General features: G+C 47.4%; 1 protein-coding gene across 2 annotated transcripts in view; it reads left to right on the top strand.

The window, feature by feature from the left end:
* Positions 1 to 23,034, top strand: part of Vit (vitrin) — a 116,631-nt gene that overhangs the window by 69,571 nt on the left and 24,026 nt on the right. For both annotated transcript variants that reach the window (XM_050163541.1, XM_050163540.1), the window contains exons 7-9: positions 5,695 to 5,880; positions 17,768 to 17,812; positions 19,487 to 19,549. In XM_050163541.1, coding sequence (XP_050019498.1) covers positions 5,695 to 5,880; positions 17,768 to 17,812; positions 19,487 to 19,549 — 294 coding nt within the window. The remainder of the gene's footprint in view (positions 1 to 5,694; positions 5,881 to 17,767; positions 17,813 to 19,486; positions 19,550 to 23,034) is intronic.

Below are 23,034 nucleotides of genomic sequence, written 5' to 3'. Positions count from 1 at the left end.
TCTGAAGTGAGGTCACCTTCCTTTCCCTTCTCATTCGGTCTGGAGCTGTTGAGGGCCTTTGGCCAGGGATGTGCTAATGGCACTGATAACCTTAGAAATCTCAAGGGTAGAGAGCGTTGCCAGTGCCAAGTAATGCCTGGACTATGTGCAGTACAAATGCCAAGACCTTTTCTCCTTAACTCTGTGCTTCTAGCCTCCCAGAATACTCCCCTAGTGTCTGCAAAACTCTTCAGGGGATCCAGGGTGTGCGTGTGAAGACTCTGCCTCAGAAAGACTGGCAGGATGTGGAGAAGCTGCATCCACTGGCAGCTTCTTCTTTAGGCTTGGAAAGGCAGCAGGAGGGAAGGAAGGAACTCTCACCTGAAGACCCCTCGCACAGTGCACAGCGTGGCTTCCGGCCCCTCCCTTTTGTTGGTTCTTGCCCTCCCTCACTGCTCAGGGAGACTTGGGTCTAGTGGCCACGCAGATTAACCTGGAATGGTCACAGGTGTGAGAAGCTCAGGGACAAATATTTTGTTATAGAAAGGAGTATTCAGGTCCTTCTGGCCTCAACCCTCAGTCATAACCTGAAAAACGGGAAGGGACCCTGCACAGCCATCTGGTGATCACAGCTAACAGCCAAGTCCTCTCTCTGAGCCAGAGCCCTGGGTTACAACAGCCTGAGTCAGAGAGCGCCCCTATCTTCCCCGTCTTCAGATAAAGTTGACCAAAGAAGGGTTTAGCAATTTCCCCAAGGCTGTGATAGTAACTGGTTCCTTAGTGGTTGACGGTGTCATTCTAAAGCAGGAAACAGTTGTGGGCAGAGAGCAGAAAGAAGGGTCAGGTAAGAGACACTGCCTTGGAATTTAGGAATCCATTAGTGCTCAAAGCCCCAGGCAGCAGGGGTCTGTCAAAAGCTCCCCTTAGCTACACCAGCGAAAGCCACACTGAACTGTCCCCACCCACCACACACTTGCCTTTATGCCTTCATGGTGGGTTGAAGTAGTGCAAGTGGGCCGTGGGATGTCCCCTCCTACTTCTATTTAAATCTGTAGAGTACCCAGGAGTCCCACCATTAAAGCACAACCATCGCGGATGACACTTGTGCCCATTAGCACATCACCTCAAGCTTCTGTGGCATATCAGCAGATGTTATTATCTGCCCCTCATTTCCAGATTGTCCACGCTTAACAGCATCTCAAAGAGTTGCATTTCTTCCCTCACCACTGAGTGCCTCCTGGGTCAATGACGAATGTGCCAGTATCAAAGGGATGCTTGGGGTCTCGCTCTGTCTCTTTGAAAGGGCATGCCTGCATGGAGTGAGTTCTTACTAATTAAAAAGTAATCGCAGTGATGATCATGAAAGAGCGGCCTCATTGCTACTCTTCCTACGTGACCAAATTCCTTCAGAAACTGGACAAAGCAGAAAAGAGGTAGATGCAGGGTTAACTATGGCTCAGGTCTCCGCACGCTGCATAAAATGCTTACTGGGCTCTTAAAAGAATGAGTTAATAGGTTAGTCGGGCTAGGATGACCCCCGAAGCATAGCCATCATCTTCAGTGGCAGTTACCTCACTTGCATCCGGGAAGGTATCTGATTTGCCTTGCAGGGCTCCCACTAGGGACAGATATTCCCTGGCAATGTAAAGGCTGCCTCTCTCAGGCAGTTAGCCACCCTAAAGTGGGCAGCCTGCCACCTCCTCTTGCTCTGGGCTAAATCAAAACACATAAGTGTTGATTTGTAGAAATGCATCAAAAACACTGGGGAGGCACATTCTTGGTGTCATGGCGGAAGAAGGCTGAGGAAATCTGTTACTGAGAAAGAGGGACAGGACACCACTCTCCCGCCTCCCCTTGGCTGTGACTTAGCCCTGCCTTGGAAAAAGGCCCTAAGCTTTATGACATCACCTCCCAGGCATCCCCTGACCTCACGACTGTACCCACCCTGTTGTCACCTGTTGTCACCGCTGACAGTAAGCTTTGGTGACCAAGGCCAGTCTTCTACTTCATTCCCTGTTAGTGGACAAAGAGCATGAGTTTAGGTTCAACCACACTTGAGTTCTAACCTTGCCTCTGCCCTCACGCGTGCCTGTAAACCGGAACTCTCCTCTTCACTGGGAATGCTTATGGAAAAACCCTCCAAGGTGCCAACAGCTAGTGGTTGCCCAGTGGGTCTTAGATCTCCTGCCCTGGTGTGCAGCCCCGAAGTTCAGAATGAGTTAGTGGTGAGAAAACCAAATCTTCCCCCAGCACTCAGACCTGTAGGCATCTTGGCTTCTGTCCCCATCGTGGCCCCCAAGGCGCAGTGCTGTCCCCTGCAGAGGGAAGCATAAGGTAGTATGAAATGCCAGCTCCTACCATTTATTGGATCCTACATGTGCCAAGCTCTGTATGGGTGACTTATACACTTCACCCGAATTATGGCAGGAGCCCTGCCAAGTAGGCATGACAGGCCCCACACATAAAGGACAGGTTCGGATAGCTTCAGAAGCAAAGCTGGCCACAGTGGGGCTAGGAGCCCAATCTGGCCTGGGCTGCAGTTCTTATATCAAAGTTCCATGGCCCATCTGAGATCTGGTGAATCAGCCTCTCAGGGAACAGTTCTGGTTGGCGGCATCTTTAACCCTCCCTCTGCTCAACTCCATTGACCTGCCAGGTGCAGGGGGCTCTGGGGCTCTGTCTGCAGCTGTGGAGAAGGTGGCCATACCTAGAGACTGTGAGACCCTTTGGAAGGAGACTACACTTCCATCTGTCTGACAACACTGTCACTGAAACTGGCTGGGTGTTGTGTCCAGTTGTTCAAAATGAACCCAGAGTGTAATATTCAGTAAGGACCTGGGAGAAGTTAGGGCCGGAAGAGTGACATCCTCTTCCTCCATGGTAAAGATGGTTCTAAGCTGCGACAGGGAATAAGCAAAACGCGGTCCACATAGGACGAGAGTATTTTTTTTTTTTTACTCTTGGGTAAATTGATCAAGTGTTTGAAAGCAGATGGGTCCTGTCAAGCAACCCACTGACTGCACTCATGTCGTTTAATCTCTAGCTCTCTTGAAAAGGAATATTCACAGAGATAGCTGGGGTAATCGGGAGCCTAGGATCTGGCCAACTGGAAGGGATAATTGTGATTTTCAAACTATAATAAGCCTATGATGGGAAGATGTTCTAGCCAAAGCTTTATTTGCTGCATTATGGCTGAATTAATTTACTTGGGAGGGAAAATATATATGCTGCCTGATTATTTATATATGTCTTTTGACATGAATCATTGGATCCTGATCCTGTTCATTGAAATGAGAAGCAGTTCTACTCAGTGCCCTCCCTAAATGAAACAAAGCCATCCTGGGCCCACACCTCCCTCAAGAGGCACCAAAGCCTTCTAGCAACAGCATGAGGCAGAGGATCCCTCTTGAGAAATGAAACACTCCTCTAGGACTTATCATGAATGGCTGCCCTTTAAAGTAAAGAAAATGTCATACATTGGGCAGGTTTGGCTTTGCCCCCGGATGGTGCAGATGCCGGCTGAAACCCGGAAGGCATCATGCCTCTTTAACGATTGTCTGGCCTGGTCTTCTGCCTAATTTAAAGATGGCTAACTGTTGGCAAGCAACAGGGTTAATGAAAATGAGAAATCTGCCACCCGCCCACAAGAGCAGATGGGATGGCTGGATCAAACCCCGGGGCTGGATTTGGTTTTTGTCTGGTTCACCCTCCCAAATTAGTGGTGTGATTCACCCCGGAAGGTGGCAGTGTCAGGATGTGTAAGGGAAGGTGCCAGTGTAGAACAGTGTGTCTGAACACCCACCAAATGTTGGTCTGCAGGGCCTATAGCTCTAACACTGTTCTCCTAGGATGCCATACATGCACAGTGCTCTACCATATCATAGAGCAAGTTGGGAAGAGGAAGAGGCATCTTTTAACCTCAGGTGTTAGCCACTTGGTCTGCTTTTCCAGGTGCCTAAATGCATCAACCCCAATCACGGTGAATACTGGAGCCAGGGTTCTATGGTGGGCTGAAAAGCTCCCCCTCAAAAAGATACTAAATATCCCAATCACTGTAAGCCAAGTGCGCCCTTATAGGGAGAGGAGCACTTTTTGCCAGTATGGTTAAGGGTCTTAACACTGGATAATTATCATGGATTGTCTGTGCAGGCCCGAAATACAACCACATACATCTCCACAAAGAGAAAGCAGAGGAAAATTACGTCACCTCTGAGGAAAGGAGGTTATATAAAGACAGGGCAGAGAAACCAAACAAAGATGCTAACTTTAGAGAGCCACAGACCAATCCAGATGAACTTGACTGATGCGAGAAACACATTCAACCCTTGGGCTTCCTTGAGGAGGCTCGGTGCTGCTGACCCCTTAAATCTGACTCGAGAGTCCTTGTTTTGAAATCCTGGCCTCTAGAACCATAAGCAAAGGAATCTCTGTTGCTTTAAGACACTAAGTTTAGAGTATGTATAATGGTAACACCAGAACACAAGATTCCCAGTTAGAGAATTAATACTCCAATGGGTGCCCAGTAGCCAAAGGCAATAGACCCAGAGCTGAGGGGCCGGTAATGGGGCTGGGTGAGGGTGGGGGGCTGTTAGGTCTCTCTACAGCCATGGCCCAAGGTTCCCAAGATCATCCCCAACTTGTGTGGAGTAGTCTCCTTTCCCTTAACTTTCATTGATATTCTGAGCAATTGGAGCTTTAACAAACTTAGACTTGCTTTGTAAGAAGCAATTGGAACCTTGTATCAGCTCTCCATGCTCCTGGAAATGACTTTACACTCGGGCTTGAGAAACAGCTCAGTGGTTAAAAGCTTAGGCTTTTGCAGAGGACTGGTTCAATTCCAAGCACCCATGTAGGGCAACTCATTACTACCTATAACTCCAGCTCAAAGGGATCTGACTCCTCTGGTGAGCTTCACTGATGCTACACCCAAATGCATAGACACACATATAAAATATAAAATATAAAATCTTAAAGGAATGACCTTGACTCCTACTCATGCATGCAACCCAAATTAAACTCAGTGAAACAAATGCAGAACATCAAGTTGGAGGGACCTTGTTGGGAAGAAAGGGGTTAGGGGTGATGGGAGACAGTAACGGGAAATGGAAATGTCCCAAAGTCAGTAAATACACATAAGAAACTGTCAAAGGATGAAAACACATGAAGCAACCAGAATCTTCACATGACCCCTGCTATTTACTTAGCTCCATTATCCCAGTTTTTGGTAAGACGTCTGGGGCCAAGTGGAGTCAGCTGACTGGTTGTGAACCACCTCAAACGGAAATGCGTTCCCTAAGAGTGAGCCATAGTGGAGGCCCTGGAAGTACCATGTATCCATAGGCCAATTGCAATGGAGATGGCAAAGCCATAGAAAGGGAAGAAGGGAGAAAGAGAAATGGAGGTTAGGAAGAAGAAAGAACCAAGACAAACCTCTCCTTAGGGTGCCTGGCAAAGTAACTTAGCAACTAATCTTGTTCTGCCTTTCCTCTGTCGCTATGGTTTTGAAGTGTCACTCAAGTGCGTTGTTTAATATTTGGTTGCTTGTTGGCTCTGAAAATGCTCCAGATCCCACCTTCCAGTATAACTAGTACAGGTCTCTTCTGAAAGCCAGTGGTGTTCAGTAAACATTTATTTGACTTCTGGTCCTAAATCCTACAGGCTTCTCAATCCTACAGGCTATATTGTAGGCACCAATGCAATTCTGTTTTCTTACAGGTGAGGCCACAAAAGCCTATGAGAACCCGTCTGTTACAGGGACAACCACACAGCCTGTCACCCTGACACAGACTCTAGGCATCTCGGTAGCTGAGGCTGTCTACAGAGTCACATCAAAGCCGTTCACAGCATCTGTAACCAGCAGCCCCAGACCCCAATCCATGGGCCGCAGGAGCCAGGAGATGGGTGAGTAGGTGGGTCATGGATTGTTGTGTGCTACAAGGGCAGGTAGCGTATCCCGAGTGGAGCAACTTGGTTGGAGCCTGGTGGACCGTGGCCAGCCCTCGCCTTTTCAGCTAGGGGATTAGGGAGCCAGTGAGACCATCACAGGCGTGGGAGGCAGGCTGTATCTTTCAGGCTCAAAACACAACTACCGTTGCCATACCCACAGAGACAGGACAGTGTGCGAAGCATTATTTTTTACAAGGTTACGGCTCCCCCCAAAAGCTCAGCTGAAAAGGACAGGAGGTTTAATTTTCATCATTACCGCGTTGCTGGATTTTGTTGGTTTCCGTAAATGATAAATGGCCCACACCCCAGAAGTCTTTAGATATTAGGAATAAAACCAAAAGAATCCCTCTAGGAAGCCGGATAGCTGATGTGCTGCTTGTCACATAATTCAGTCTCGAGTTTCTACCGGGCTTCCATCTTCAGCACCCTGATAAAGAGCACCTGTGTCAGATCAAACAGTTTCCCGACAAAGCAGGAGTGGGGGGATGGGAAATTGTGCAACAGAATCGCTATTATCTTGGAAGGTTTATCTGAATAATTCCTGTCTGGTGACACATTTTCCTGCTTGGAGGAAATTCCCAGGCCTTGTTTTCAGCCTCTCCCCCAATTGTCAGTCATTATAGCCATGCGGCAGGACCCTCCCCAGCCACCTGTATCCCCATCCTTTTGTTTCCTGCAGGAGAATGTACACTTCAAGGCACTGGGCCCTTTTCTAATCAACTGACACAGATTAGCTCACTAGATCATAGCAGCTCTGCGGCGCAGGTCTATATGACTTCTAACTTGAGCGACTCCGTTGTTGCGGTGAATAAAGTAAGGAATAAGGGGAGCGGGAACAAGTCCTAGGTCACACGAGTGAGCCAGCATAGCAGGAATCCAAACACCAATACCTGGAATTGCTGCCATCAGCAAACACATAGGTAAAAGTCTGAGCCATGAAGTGGCAAGATTGGAGGCTTCTGGGCTTCCCTAACATGGTCAGTGACTAAGGGTAACTCTCAGGCTGCGCAGCACCCATGCGCTCCCTGGGCCGAGCACATCACATGCTTTATCATATTCTTGGCACTGACTCCACTGTAAATGTTCTATTTTATAGGTGCCTCATGGGGGAAGTTGTGACCTAAGGGTCCCAGATCAGAGAAACATAAAAAAATAATTTTGAAAGTTTGGAAATAAGTCAGACACACTCCCACCTGATCCTATTCTTGTTTAATTGCACTAGTAGTAACACAAATTAATGAAATTAATGATGCCTGGGGGCAACAAGAGAGAAGCAGCCTGTGGTGCTGCGTGACCAGGGTGCATAGGAGTCCCCAGAACCAGCGCTTTTTCCTTATGACATCCCAAGCTCTTCATTCTTTCAAATACACTCAAGTGTCTGAATCAGCTGTCGTCTCTCCCAGAGGGCTCCCGTTCTTATGTAACAGACAACAGTGACTTGTGGCTTGTTTACTTGGCTTCTCAGGGCAGCTTGGGAATCTTGATGCCAATTTGGCTGCAAACTCCTCAAAAAACCTAAAGTAGTGACTCCCAACCTGGCAAAGCTTTGCTATTCCTGGCTTTGGGACAGGGGCTTTGGACAGCAGCCTCCCAGCCCATCACTGTTCCCATTTCTTACTCACACAGCACCCGCTTCCACACAGCTCAACACTGTTGGGTGCATCCCTGGGGAGAGGGAAGCCTTTGTGCAGCAGGCGCCATAGATGCTAAGACGGGAGCCCAGGTAGCGAGAGAAGGAGGAGTTCTTAACCACTGCATGGCCCAGCCAAAGCCATTCTGCATGCCGGGGGGAAAAAAAGCAGATTTGGATGTCCAAATGCCTTTGTCCATTTAAAATAACAGCTGTATTGAGACACCCTTCACATCCCATACAATCCACCTATCTAAAGTTCTTATTCAGGGGTTCATAGTATATTCACAGTTATATGACCATCACGACAATCACATTCTAGAACATTTTCATTGCTCCCAAAGAAACTCTATTCCTGTGAACCTGAACCTGAGTCACTACCCCTTTGGTCCTAGATCAGCAGTTGCGACCCCTTTGGGAGCCAAATGACCCTTTCATGTGAGTCACCTAAGACCATTGGAAAACACAGACGTTTGCATTACTGTTTGTAACAGTAGCAAAACTACAGTTATGAAGTAGCAATAAAAATGTTACAATTGAGGGTCACCATACCATGAGGAACTGTATTAAAGGGTTGCAGCATTAGGAAGATTGAGAACCACTGTCCTAGATAAACATCTATCTACTTTTATGAAAATTTACATCAGCGTGAGATTGTTACTTTGTAATTTGAGTCCAAAGTTCTCATGTGAACTTCGTAAGTGATACACATGCTTGTAACATCAAGGGATTGAAGCCCATGCCCTTACTATTGCTCGGTAGGACCTCCAGGAAGATGGCCTATGAGCGTAACCATTAAAAGTAATTTAGACTGCTTTGTGTCCTCTTATAAAATATACCTAATATAAGACTATATAATAAAGTAGGCTAGCGGTGTAAGTCGGTGAGGCCCCCAGGCTCCATTCCCAACATCATGAGTGCCTTTCTTGAAGGATAGCTGTGCATGTGTGCTATGATATTTTAACCCAACTACATGAAATCACCTTTAGTAAACAAATAACTACTTTTAAGTTCAAACAGGCTGAAATACTCTGCCAACGACAAGAAAACCCGGCTCACAGCGCTGACAGACAGATCACTTGTTATTGTATATGTCTGACTTAAATGAAGAGCTGAGAGAAGTGGGTGTGCCTGGGCGTTCAAGCAAAGCCTAATTCATTTAAGAAATATTTGTTGAATGTCTACTATGTGTCATCGGACAACATTCTAGGATACAACAGTGATCATCCCACCCCAATGCACTAAGATCCACAGCCAATCCCTTCCACGCAGGACACCTGGCATACGTGGAGCCGGAATAAGGACTGCCTGTGTTTGAGGCCGGACAGTCATCTTTGTCCTACACTGAAGACTAAGGCATCCTCTCAGGCAGGACACAACCCCTTAGACTCTAAGTGGTTCTCAGCCCTTAAACAGAGTTCCTCATGTTGGGGTGGCCCCCAATCATAAAATTATTTCATTGCCACATCATAACTGCAATTTTGCTACTGTTAGGAATCATATTGCAAGCATCTGATATGCCACCCCAAGGGCATTGCGACCCACAGGTTGAAAACCACTGCCTTAGAGGGAGGCTAACAACAAACTATGTATGTATTTAGATGCAAAAGAGACAAGAGCACTCCCAGCACATGAAAGCAAGCTTAGGCATGGAAGGACTCCCAGGAAGCGGGTGCTGGACACACTTCATGGCCCATTCACTGACCCATAAATATACAAGACAAGACATCAGGAAAGACCAAGCCAGGGTTAGGAGTAATGAGCCAAGACCCAGGGGCACAGGGATTTCTCTCACCGGACAAGAATAAGGCTGTCTTCATGAGAGAGACGCACCCAGCACCAGAGAAAGCCACCCAGAGGGGCCAGATCCATAGCTATTCTTAGACGAGAGTTCTGCAAAGCTAGACAACAACCACAGGTCCAGCTGGCTCAGCTGGGCTCTCTCCATTTTAGCAGGCAGAGTGGCAGCTTGCAGCGTTGTCTTCCCAGTCAGGTTCACTTTGAGAAGCATTTTAGTGGCCACAGCTGGTGTAGCGTTAAGTGTATGCACAGTACAGATAGACCAGAGGGGTAGAAGAGCGCCGCCTAGTGACAAGACACAAAAATGACAGGGCCATTCATTTGCCTTCTAGTCCTGGGCAGGGACTGGGAGGAGAGGGCGGAACTGGGGCAAGAGGTGACTGGTATTACCAGCACACTCCCTTTGACACAGAGTGAGTTCCAGGACAGGCAGGGCTACGCAGAGAAACTCAGCCTTGAAAAACCAAAACCAAACCCAAGAAACACACACAATTCATACTGCAAACTGAAATACACAATTTGGGTAAGACTGTGGAGAAATGACAGAACTCACCAAGAAAGAGTTGTAAGGAAGGTGTTATCCAACCGTGGGACGGGTCCACGTGATGGGAACTGAAGATTTACTCACCCGCCGTCAGAAGTATGGTAAAGTCGCCATACAGCAGCTCAAGTGCGCTGTACGCACACACACACACACACACACACACACACACACACACAATGGAATGCTTGCTATTCGGCCATAAAGAAAAATGCAGCTATAGCGTTTTCAAGAAAAAAGGAGGGAAATAGAGATCATTACTTTAAGTTAAGGCAGAGTGCAAAAGACAAACATCCCATGTTTTCTCTCACATGTGAAATATAGATGTGGGGGAGGGGTAGAGAGAGGGGGGGCAAGCAGAACAAGGACTAAGAGAGAAGGGGTCTAAAAGAACAAAGTGGAGAACAGAAGAAAGAGGGTACGAGGGTGATGAAATAAGAGTGACCTGAAAATGGGGAGGATTATTTGGGGGTACAACACAGGAAAGTCACCTCCAATAGGGGAAGGAGGTCTGGGGAAAGACAACAAGAAGGATGGAAATAAATAGGAGCATAATATAATGCTGTGTATATATAAAATGTCATAATGAATAAAAATTAATAGAAGTAAGTAACTGAAAAGCCAATATGCATAGGCACTGGCTGGCGTGAGACTGGCCTGTGGGAGATTGCTCAGTCAAGAAGGTGAGCGATAAGAGGGGCTCCCGGCCTGGGGCTGCGCTTGTGTGCTGTACTTGAGAACGTGTGTGCAGAACGAGGGATGTATTTCTACATACCAAGCCCAGAGAGCAGCCACTGCTGGATAAACAGCGCATGATGGCTCCTTGCCACGCACAGTATATAGCGAAGATTTCTTTACAGAGAGCTTTTAGGGATCACTTTTTTGTGTCACTTTAAGGGATCGTGCGGATAATAAACTGCCTTGAGCTCCCGTCACACAACTAAAGCAAAAGGAGAAAAAAAATCCACCGTGGCTAGACCTAAAAGAAACTAGAATCTTCTTATTACCTCCTACGAAACGTGGGTCTTTCCCTCAGCTAACTTCCTCCCAAGGGGGCTCTGTGTTTCTCTTTGCAAACTCCTCCATCTCCCCTCTAGCCGCCGGAAAGCCTTCCTTCAGAGAAACTGCCCAGGAAGTGATGAACGCTGAGCTCCGTGTGACTCTTCCGGATGCTCCTAAAAACGACTGAAAGCCAATGCTGTTTGTACCAACTTCATGTTTATGCAGCTTAGGCAAATTGCTAAACACTAGGTGACATTTCTGTTGAAGGATTACTTTAACCACCCCACAAGTAGCACAGTTGAGACCAATTATGTTTGAGAACAAGGGAATTTAAGAAATATGGCCCTTACAAATAATAGATTTATTTTGCCAGTCATAAAATGCAAGGGTATATAGTGTTTGGAATGTCCAGCCACCATTCTAAATTCAGTCTACTTTATTTGTTTATTTATTCATTTATTTATTTATCTATCTACCTATTTGTTTATTTATTTATTTATTTATTTATTTATTTATTTTGCATTCCAATGCCTCCTCCAGGGCAGATTCAGACAGCGCCTTGCCTTGGTTCTGACCTTGGTCTGGGCTTGCTAGGTTGACTCACGGAAAGACTGAGAACAGCCAGGTTCCCGTTCATGCTCTGACCAGTCCAGCTGCGATTTCAGGCCTGTGGTCCCCCACCTCCTACACGAGCAGCCGACACAGTCCTGGCTCCCGTCCAGGGGAGAGCTTCAGCGTCGTCTTCATTGCTACTCCGCATGGTTCTAATTGCCCAAGTCCTCCCCGTTTCTATTTGGAGCAAGTAAAGCTTTAAACCAGTTGGGCCAACAAAATGCCCAGCCCTCAGGTCCAAACCTGTGAGGAAACCTGTACAGGAAAAAGGGAAGACGACAAGTAACCCAGGCCGTTGCCCTGTCTTCCTTTCCCAGAGGCGATTTCGTGCAGGTTTAGATAGCGATTCCTAAGGATTCAGTAACGAGGCTCTCAGAAGCCTGAAAACAGATGCTCTCTGAAGTTCCTGCTTAAGGAAACTCATTCCAAAGATCAAGGGAAATCTTTATCATCTCCCGAGAAAGGGCAGAGCTCCTCTTGCTTGGAGACATCTGTTGTGCTTGCGGGGAGAGAAATGCGTTCTCTCCCAGGAATGCGCTTCTGAATTGCGACATCCAGCCGGGCTCTTCGCTGACTTCGATGACTTGGTGCTCCCACAGAAGCCGAATTGAATCTCCCCACCCCGTTCCTCGTCAAGAACGATGGGCGCTCCTGACCATTAAGCCGCTTTGTCAGCCCCACAGGTTCTGTTTTGTTTGATACCTGACAAGAGAGAAAGACCTAGTCCCCATCCCTCCCACCCCCATCAGGATGAACTGGGTTTCCCTAAACTGCACAATGACACCTTTGCCCATGTATGCTCCGTAGTCTTGGCTTCAGAGCCAGAACTGACCAACCCATGGGGCATTCTCTCCTCTTGTTCTCATGGCCCAGATTTCCGCCTCCTCTACAGTCCCCAACCCTCACGGTAGAGCCAAGCACAGATGCTGGGGTTCAGCCTCAATGAAATTTGCATGTTCCAGAGTAGAAGTATGAGGATTAGAATTATTGAGCAAAAGTAACAGAGATGGGAGAGAAATAAAAGGCAGAAACACAGGACAGCATCAGGAGGGAAATTCAGTGAATACTGAACCACCGTGGATTCTCCACACAAACACTTCACTCCGAAAGGGGAGTGGGAAGGCAACAGACTTCATCAACAAGATGAAGGAATAGACCCAGTTTCCTGCAGGCAGCTACTCCCTGGAACCCTGGCAATCTCCTTTGAAGGAACAGGAATAGCAAGGTGGAGCGGATCCACCTCTACACACCAAATATTAATTAACCAGACCCTAGGTCAGGATTGCTTGTCTGTAGCCACATCTGTTGTCGACAACTTTGAAAGAGCAAAAACACGCTCAAAACTCTGCCCTTTTCCCTAGGTGGGGACTGGCTCACATCTGTGGGCCCCACACCAAGACTGCAAAAACTGTCTGAACCAGAGCCATTCTCAGCAGGGGACAAAATAAAAGAAGAAAGTAGTTGCTGGTTGCATGTAAATCTGCTGAGCCTGTAGAATGCCCAGTGGCCCGCAAAGATGCCTAGAAGCCTACAGGAGCAGGGGTCAGCCTAGGCAAGCCGCTTGCTGCTTCTAGTTATGATCTTAGAAATGAACTTTCATGGTCACCCTTGCTTTCTCCAGCTCAATGCCGGGTCAGCAGAGTTTGGCATGCCAAGACATTTCGACCTTCAAGAACTATCTTTGTTTAGTCTGCTCTCAACAAAACATAAAGGGGACTTTTATCAAGTTGGAGGTTGGAGACACAAGGACTTATACTATCTTATGTCCCCTCCAGAGAGTCCGCACTAAGCAATCTCCTCAGAATGGCCTCTGGGATAAAATGTAAATACCGAGATGAACCATCTGAATCAGCCATGCACTGGGAGTGGCTGGCAACAAGGCCACGTTCCCCGTCAACGGCTCTCATCTCCTTTTTACTGTCTCTCCACATTTGGGTTGATCTAGGTTCTGTCCTACTGAACACATCTGGTCTCGTTCCTTTTTTTTCTAACCAAACCACCTTCCAGTTCTTTTGTTCCATGGGTTTCTACTTCCTCTCCCGTCCCTTCCACGTCTTTAGCCTCCTTTTAAGCCCACGTTCTGTCCATTTCTGCAGCTCTTTTCCTCTCACCCGTTACCCTCTTTAGCTTTAACTGTCAGCTTGACCCATCCTGGACTCACCCGAGCATCTCAGCTGAGGGAGGGCCCGGAGCAGATTAGCTGTGAGCTTGTCTGTAGAGGAGTGTCTTGATTTTTAATTGATGTAGAAGGTCCCTTCCTACTATGGGCAGCACTGTTCCCTAGTCTTGTAGTCCTGGGCTATAAGACAGCTAGCTAAGTGGAAGGAAGCTAGAAGCAAGCCAGCAAGCACCATTCTTCCAAGGTTTCTGCCTTCAAGTTCCCACTTGAGTTCCTACCCTGACTTCCCTCGATGACAGTCTATAGCTAGAAAGTGTAAGATAAGCGAATTCTTTCTTCCCAAGAGTTGCTTTTGGTCAACAGAAAGCAAGCTGGAACGCTATCATTGCCACAACTGGCCTGAGTCACTCAAACTGCCCCTCCCCCGAAAGAACCCTCAGCATGTCCTTGCCTGGGAAAGACTCACAGAAATGGATAGCCAGGAAATCTCAGAAAAGATCCTGCTGGGAGGGGGGTGGGGGGCACACCGACTACAGGCTGGTGAGTACACCTGGGGTTGGTAGGTCTCCACCCGCTCTCACTTCCAGTGGGCTCGCACTTGTCAGGCAAGCTGCCCAGTTTCTCAGCCCTAAAACTGTTAGATCCTGGAGTTACACAAGTTGCCTGAAATGTATCTGGTCAAAGGCCCTTCCAAAGGGTTCTCTACCCAAACAAAAGCTTTTTGAGGTCCTCTGTAACCAGAGGAAAGCTGAGCTTCAACTCGAGAGACATTTTCAAGTCTACAAACCTCAACCTAACGACTCGTTGTTTCAGGGATTAATTTCTCCCATTCCTGCAGCGGGTCCTTCCATCAGTGCATGGTGGAACATTGCACCCGGAACAGAACACCGCGCTTGTGTCTAAGAATTACTGCTCTTTTTAAAATAGTGCTAGCCCCAACCGGGCAAGCTTTGCCTCACAGTTGACTCCTGTCCTACTGAGCCTGTAACTACTCAAGTCCCTTGCATCTTCTGTTCTGTTGCTTCTAGAATAAGCAGGTCACCTGAGTCCTGACTATGCATACTTGAGTATGTGTACCCAGGTAAGAAGATCAACTGTGGCCTCCTGGGCTCTGTTTGAGTCAAATAAGCTTCTCCGGCCTGGAAACCTAAGCACAGAATTAGTGTTTTCATGAAAGAAAAAAAAAAGGTTTCCAGGTCCCAAATAAATAACTCTCAGTGTGTATTGGAGGGCATCCCGTTTGTAAACCTGGGGCCATTGATGCCTCGTTGGCATGAACTCATGCCCAGGGCTAGCAAATGTCCCTAGTGGTTTCTAAAAGTGCCTTTGCAGCAGGCTGCTAGCGTGCCAAGGCCTTGGGCACAGCTGCTGGCCTCTGTTCTCTTCCTGTGAGGGTACAGCAAGAGAAAGCCTGAGGAAAGTGTGCCGCCTGCTTGCCCTAGGGACCCACAACCAAGAAAGCGGACAGGAGGCCACTAGCATCGCCCAGCTCTGGGGGCCTTCTCATAGCCAAACTTCTACTTCCTCTTCAGACCACACCAGGGACTCACCAGGGAGGAACTTGGGGACTGTCAGGCCACCTGAGCTTCGGGCCCATAAAGCTTTATAGGTCCGATGGCTATAAGTTGCAGCTCCCTCGCAGGTCCTACGCTAGTGACTTCCAGATGTGCAAGGGAACAGCAGGCTCTGAAAGCTGCCTCAGTACCACATTGAGTCGGAGAAGCAGGATCATTATCCCTGGTCTTTTTGATGACTTAACCACATTAGCAGGAATTATAGTGCCTGGCCAAGCTTTTCTGTGGTGCAATCAGATGTGTGGATGTTTGGATGTTTGGATGGATGGATGGATAAATGGATGGATGGATGGATGGTAGATGTTTGGATGGATGGAGGATGGATGGATGGATGGATGGATGGATGGATGGATGGGCTGATGTGTGGATGTTGGGATGGATGGATGGATGGATGGATGGATGGATGGTAGATGTTTGGATGGATGGAGGATGGATGGATGGATGGATGGATGGATGGATGGATGGATGGACTGATGTGTGGATGTTTGGATGGATGGATGGATGGATGGATGGATGGATGGATGGATGGATGGATATATAAAGAAAGATTAAAACTCAGTTTCAGGAGCCTACTGACCTGGGCTCAAAGTTCAACCAAGGCAATTTTGTGTGTAAGGGTGTGTGTGTGTGTGTGTGTGTGTTCCAGTTTTCTCATGTCAAAATGGGGTCATAGGTGTACCTAATTCGGTTTAATGTTAATTACTACTTTCAAAGTAGTTCTGACTGCCATTGAGCGAGCTCTGGGTAAACATAGGTGGTTCCTGGGTGTTCTTCCTACTGGAATTCACTCAGAAGAGAATACTTCCCTTAGATCTAGCTCTGTGGGATGGCCAAACAAATACTGTCATAAGAATAATTCCCATTTTGTGGAGAGCCTTCCACTCTTCAGAGGGACTGTGTGCTTTGTTGAGAGCCTTCCACTCTTCAGAGGGACTCCTCTGAGTCTTCCCTGTGGGAGTCAGGCCAGGATAATTCCTCATGACGTCACAGGAGAAGACTGCAGATGAACTGTGGACACGGTGAGTGAGGCATGCCTTGTCTGTTCTTGGCAGCCTCTGAGGGATGGTCTTCTGACTTCTTTCTTCCAGGGCCATCCTGTCCCTTTCTGACACCTGAACACAAATGTCCTTTAACACATTTACTTCTCACTACCGCCAAGTCCAAAGCACACCAAGTCTCAGCTGTCCAAATATTTGTCAAGCCCTGGCTATTAAATGAATGAGAATTTTGTTCAGATTTGTCCCAGGCGAGACAAGAGTGGCATTGATGGACAGGCTTTAGGGACAAAATTAAGAACCTGGGATCACAAAAGCCATAATGTGTTCAGAATTCTAGCCCTCATGCTGAGGGAAATTTTAAATACTTAATATAAAATAGCATTGTAAGAACTTTGGGGGAAAACGAGAGAAGCGACCAGTATCTTTTCAGAAAGGAAAATAGCGCAGTGCTGATTTTCACCAGCAGGTGGCACTAGAGGGATAAGGGTAGAGTAACAATATTTAAAGATAGTTTTGAAGGTCTTGGTGGTGGCAACAACCCCACCCAACCTAGTCAAAGCTCGGAGAGGGTGCTTTTGACTCACTCAGAACCAGTGATGCCCGCACCAGGTTAACCTAGGTCTTACCCTTCAAGGACGTTCATAGAAGTTTAACATTTTTAAAAACTCCCTGGCCTCGTTACATGAAGAAAAAGATACTAAGTCATACTTGAGTGACTTAGTAGTTCCAACCTCAGCAGAAGAGACAGCCTTTAGGGGACAAAAACTGCTCGCGCCCTCGAGACCTCTGGGAAGGGCATGAGGCTGGGGCAGGGGGCTGATAGATAGAGAAATAAGCCATTTTTGTGTTGTGAGGCTTCCCAACATGCTTGCACTGTCTCTGAGCCCCTCCTGACCTTCCAGATTTCCCAAATAAGAACAGAGTGTATTGGATGAAAATCCCCCCTCTCCACCACCCTTTCTATTTCACAGCATGTTCATGCCCTAGAACCCAAGCACCATGCTTCATTGCTCTGAGGCATGAAAGGAGAGGAAACTCAGAAACTGGCGGAGGAGGCCAGTTTGGAATATAAGCCAAGCAGGCGGAATGGGTGTAATTTAGATGGTATTGGGTGTATATTGGGTGGTTAATAATTATGGGTGGATCGGTGCGTGGAAAGATGGACAGACGACTGGAACAGTGGGGAAAATTTTTAACTCAAAATACTTCAGACGCCTAACAAGGAAAGCAATTCCACGTTCTCGGTATATCTAGAAGTATCAAAGCACCAACCGGCCACTAACGCAGCAGGGACTCTACAGAAGTATGTTGGGCTGTTTTTGACTGGATGAGCTTTTTGGGAGTCGGGGATTCCTTTTAGTTCTGTGTCCCTTGGTGAAGAGGGAACGAAGCTCCGTGTAGAAGGAACATCACTAGGATTTCATACTGCTTCCTCCAAAATCCTGATCCCGTCTTCCACCGCTGGACTCTCAGCCTGGGAGACCGGGAAGCAACACCCCTGCACTTCCCTTCAGACCGTATCCTGGATCAGTTTTAGTAACTTTATTTCTTTTTCTGGAAATTCAGGGGAGACAGACCTGTGGAAGCCTGGACCAGTCCTTTTAGATTCAGGTAAGTATCCATTTGGTCTCTCGAGCCCGTCCAGACGGAGATGCCCAGCCCTGGAGAACGAGGATGGCCTAACAGTCCAGCTGGTGGCTCAGGCGGCCTGGCTGTTTAAAAGCTTCCTCCTGGGACCTTCAGGTCCTAGTCTGGGCCCATTCAGACTTTCCAAGGGATGTGCAGGGCGATACTGGTTCTTCAAAAGGGAGAGAGGAAACAGGAAGGCAAAGGCTGGCAGAAATGAGTTCCCAGTGAGATGGGCTTAGACCCTCATTTCTTGCGGCAGCGTGCAAAGTTGTTCCCTAATTCAGTCCCCTTTGAAAGTGGTATTCAGGAGGGCTGCATGGTGGTGGTGCACACCTTCAGTCCCAGTGCTCAGGAGACTGAGGCAGGTGAATCTCTTGTGAGTCTGACGCCAGGATGGTCTACATAGTGATCTCCAGACCAGCCAAGGCTCCATAGTAGGACCCTATCTACAAAACAAACAAACAAACAAGAAAGTTAGAAGAAAATGGTTTGAGGTTTTTCATTCTCATCAGTGGATATGTGTGTGTGTGTGTGTGTGTGTGTGTGTGTGTGTGTGTTTGTTTACCACATTAAATGCCTGACCCTCTAACAAAGTGTTCCTGTTCTTGGGAGGAAGCAAGATTTTACTGGCAAGGGGAGACAGGGATAGGAAGGTCAAGCCTCTGAACTTGCTCCCCCTCCACCCCCCACACAATGTAGAGCTTTGAGATGTGTCCCTGGGAGGCTTCTGGCTGAGAAACACTGTAGAGCACCAGAAACGAACTTTCCAATAATGTGAGGAAGTGGGGCAAGCTGGCTGACCTTTGGGGGCAGATGAAGTCATGTGCTTTGCAAACTGGAAAAAAAAAAGGAGGAGGAGGATGCTCACTACAGCAACAAAAGCAAAGAGGACAGAACCTCACACCTGCCTCCACTGCCAGAAATTTCCAGAACTGCCAGGCATGCTGAAAACAGGGAGACGTGCTTCCTGCACGTATTCACTGCCTCTGAGCATCCCAGTGGTCGCAGCCGTCCCAACAGAACGCGCACTGACTGTGTCTGTGGCTTATCATCACGCTCTGCATCCATAGCCCTCACCAAACAACACCCCCACCCCCGCCCAGCTGAAGCCCCACGTCCACACGGCCTTTCCAAGCATCCTGTACCTCTGTCCCTAGCCTCAGAGTCCTGGGGGCGAGACCCTGTCTGCCCTGCTCTTCTGTCCGAGCTGTGTTCCACTCTGGCACACACACAACCTTCTCTAGATGGCCCTGTGCGTGTCTAACTCACCTCTGCTCAGTGCCTGTATCACCAACATTTGGTCAAGGACCTACGTGAGCTGAGCATAGTAGGGGTCTGAACAAGTCAGACTCATTTCCTGACCTCCACAGTTTCAGAATTCTAGAGATAATAATGTACCCCGGCGTGCCTGTAATGATTTTGCATAAATAAACGATAGAACGAGTTCAAACGAGAGCAGATCAAGGTCCTCCGAGCATCCAACAGAGTACTCTTGGGCATGCTGTCAGGGCTTACTTTTCTCAGGATGGGGCCAGGAGGGAAAAGAGGTTGCTATGAGCCAAGCCGGCTATGAATGTCCACTCTGTCCTTTTCTCTGGGGTAAGGCCAGGTGTTCCTATGCTTGGAAGTCACAACAACTTTAACTTCTCTTTCCAGGATCTGTGCCCGAAGAAGAGTTCAGCACACAGTCTTCGGAGCTAGTGCCCCAGGGAGATCCAAGTGAGTTAGCTGGCAGCTAGAAAGCCGGGGATGGTTTTAGCATCTGATGAGTGCTCTCTCCCGTACCTACTCCCTTCCATTGGGACCGACTTCTCTCCTACCACAGAGCTATTTCTCCCCTATCTTCTGTCGCTGTTCTAAAGAGAATGGAGAGCTTCTGAAGGATTTAAAGTATCTGTATGCGGGGGGGGGGGGGGGGGGGGGGGGGGGGGGGAGGGGGGGGGGGGGGGGGGGGGGGGGGGGGGGGGGGGGGGGGGGGGGAGGAGGATTGAGTCCTTTTTAACGTTACTATGGCAACAGGGTGAAGAATGGGAAGGGATGGGGGAGCGAGGCGGATGAAAAGAATTGCCAGGCTGGTCGGCAGGGGCTAGAACCAGAAATGAGAGAAATAGGCAGATACAAGAAATATAGAAAAGGAAGAATCCATAGGATTGGAGTGGGGTAAGACAGTTAAACATGACATCCGCAGGACTCGAGGGCTGGAGCAGGGTAAGACAGTTAGAAATGGCATCCGCAGGCAACTTAGCTGGTAAAGGCGCCTTCTGCTAAGCCTAATGTCCTGGACTCTAGCCACGGTGGAAAGAAAAAGGCAACTCCCAACAGTTGTGTGTGTGTGCTCTCCTCCCCCTGCCCCCCTACACTAAATAAACACATAGATGTCATTTAAATTTTTTAAAAGAAACTTGTGCAACTGGGTAGATGGAACTGTGCTGAAGAATGCAGGATGAAGCAGGCTTGGGGACAGGAGACTGTCTATGTCTGTCATTTGCTACGAGAAATTCAGTCCAACAGCAAGATCTGAGGCTTGGATGGGAGGGGACAGCCCAGTCAGAGGTTCAGAGTTGGAGACAAGGTGACAGTGTGTGTCATTCTTTATCACGTTGTAAAGAAAGGGAACGTTAAGTGGATATGAAAACGCTCCAGAATTTAAAAAAGAAAAAGTTCAGAGTTGGGAGATTAACTGTGGCTCAAAGCACAGACGACACTGTGGAGCAATGAATGTGGTGTGGATGAACTAGAGAAAGAAATAGAGGACCCAGATATGATGAGCGACACTAGGCAGGGGAGAAGACACCCAGGAATACCACAAAGGAGGGGGCTAGGGAATCACAGGGAGGGTCCCATCTTCCAACATAGCCAAAGAAAGCCCTTGTAAATCCCCTTCAGTGGTTGCACAGCGTCTGTCCCAACTCTGCTGTAAGAAGTGCCCGTGGTGTGTTCTAGACTAACCATGCCCATCTCTTGCCCACTACCTAGTGCACCAGTCTTGCTACTGCAGTAAGGTCAGAGGACCAAGAGCATCAGCAAGTTGCCCTGGGAACTTGGAACAAATGCAGAGGCAGAGCCCACACCCCAAACCTACTGAGTCCAGAGCCAAAGCTACTTGTGGCCCTTGAGAGTGGCTCGCAGATATTTTGTGGGAACTGCATAGGCACCCGTGACCTGTGAGTGGCTCTGATATTATCCACTACATCTGACCTTCCTCCCTCACCCTGAACCTTCCCTGTGACCATGGATAAGACACTAATGCTGAGTACCCATTAGTGCTGACGTCATCTTCACATCCGCAGCTGTCATTTCTGCAGAAGAAGCCCGCTGGGTCTTATCCTGTATATTCCTTGAGGAAGAAAAGTAGCCATTAAAACATCCTGTGAGTTTGGAGGCAGGGGCTTTTGCTTCAGTAATAGAGTGATTGTCTAGGATGTATGGTAAGACCTTGTGTTTGGTCCCAGAGAGGATTAAATAATTTTTTTAAAAAAATCCTGGGAGACCTAACATAGATCAGCCGTCAGCAATCAGGCCAGAGGTCCAAGAGAACGAACCAGACCAACTGCTTGCTGTAAAAATGAACACGTTGTTCCTGAACATAATTCAAGATGTAAGAAATGAGTAAGAACTGTCCTTAAGGAACCAAAACAGATGCTACCAAATCCGTGTCCTGTTTTCGTTGAAAATAAGTGAACCGGGGAAACCCCGTTATTTCTCCCTAGAATCGGTTTCCCTCTATCTTAAAAGGCGACGTTGAACTAATCTGATGGTGTTTTGAAAGAAAACCTTTATTCTGAGTGCTTCTCAAACTCGAGGGTCCTCTTTAAAGGCAAAACGGATTCTGTACCTCTGAGTGGATCCCAGGAGTCCTTCCATGTTTCCCGAAAACTGTGTTAGTGGGCCGAAAATCCTGAAGAACATTACTGCCACCTGCTGGCAATAATTCACATTGCAAGGCAAGACCTAGAAAAACACCCGTTGGCCATTTGGGAGTGACATTATAGCACTGTGTTTAGCAGACTCTTTAAACCACATTTGGTTGGATTGCTTTGTTTCCTTCTATCTTTATCTCAGGGTTTCGCTTAGAATATAGGCAACTTGGGAGCAAGCCAGCTGGACAGGGAAGACTAGAAAGCACTTGGGGCAAAAGGCTGTGAGATTTGCTGCACAGAAAGATGGGGCAGAGGGAGACAAGCATCCCTCTGGTCGCCCCAAGACCTCCTCTGATTTCAGCAGCTACTTCAGCACGTTCTTCGGTTCAACTTTTCTCCAGCCACCAATTCTGCATCTTCACTTATTACTAACTCTTTCTATTCCGTGTTGCCTCCAACTTTGTTAGCTCGCAAGCACTTGGCATTTTCAACGGTCTCTTCTTGTCTGCGGCGCCTTTGTTAGTGGAGGGCAAGCAATGCCAGCCCCAAAGAAACCGTGCGTCCTTTTATAGAGAACACGGCAGCCATTAGGAACATGCAGGCTTGTCTGCGCAGTTTCTCCCTCAACCACAAGGGGGTGCTGGCCCTCAGGTGTTCTCGGATGCTCCAGATCAAAATTCTTTATTCTTCAGGTTCTCTGTCAAAGTGTTTTTTCAAAAATACTCTTGTCTCCCCAAATGCAATCATTCAATAATTCATTCCTCATTCGCTTTTTATTAATCTTAAGGCTATATGGACTCCCAATAAGGTCCTCAGCTCAGCAATGAACCGTTAGTTTTATCATACTGGGTCAGCACCGCGGCAGAGGGTAACAAATACTGCTTTGTTAGCCCGATTAGCACTGAAAGCTGAAACTAACTTACAGCCTCACCATCCCTGCCACCCTTCTCACAACCATCTCAAACAGCACATCTTCCTTTTCCGCAGTTTCGATTACCTGTCGTCACCTGCAGTCTGAAAATATTAAATAGAAAGTTCCAGAAATAAATAACCCTAAATTTTGAATATAGCATATTCTTGTAATTATTCTGCTTTGTTATTAGTTATTATTAGTCTCTTGGTGTGGGTAACTATGAATTAAACTATATATATGGTTTACATATGAACGTATATGGTTTAATGCATATTATATATTCATAATATACTATATAGTTTAATTCATAAATTATAAGTTTATATAAACTATTTATAATTTAATTTATAACAATTAATGTGTATCATATAAATACTTCCAATATATGTGTCATTCATACACATATACATATATATACAGAAACAAAATAT

Source organism: Alexandromys fortis, unplaced genomic scaffold (assembly GCF_014885135.2).
Source record: "Alexandromys fortis isolate MF-2015 unplaced genomic scaffold, M_Fortis_MF-2015_v1.1 scaffold_136, whole genome shotgun sequence".
NCBI lineage: Eukaryota > Metazoa > Chordata > Mammalia > Rodentia > Cricetidae > Alexandromys > Alexandromys fortis.
This window is presented reverse-complemented; position numbering and strand designations above follow the sequence as displayed.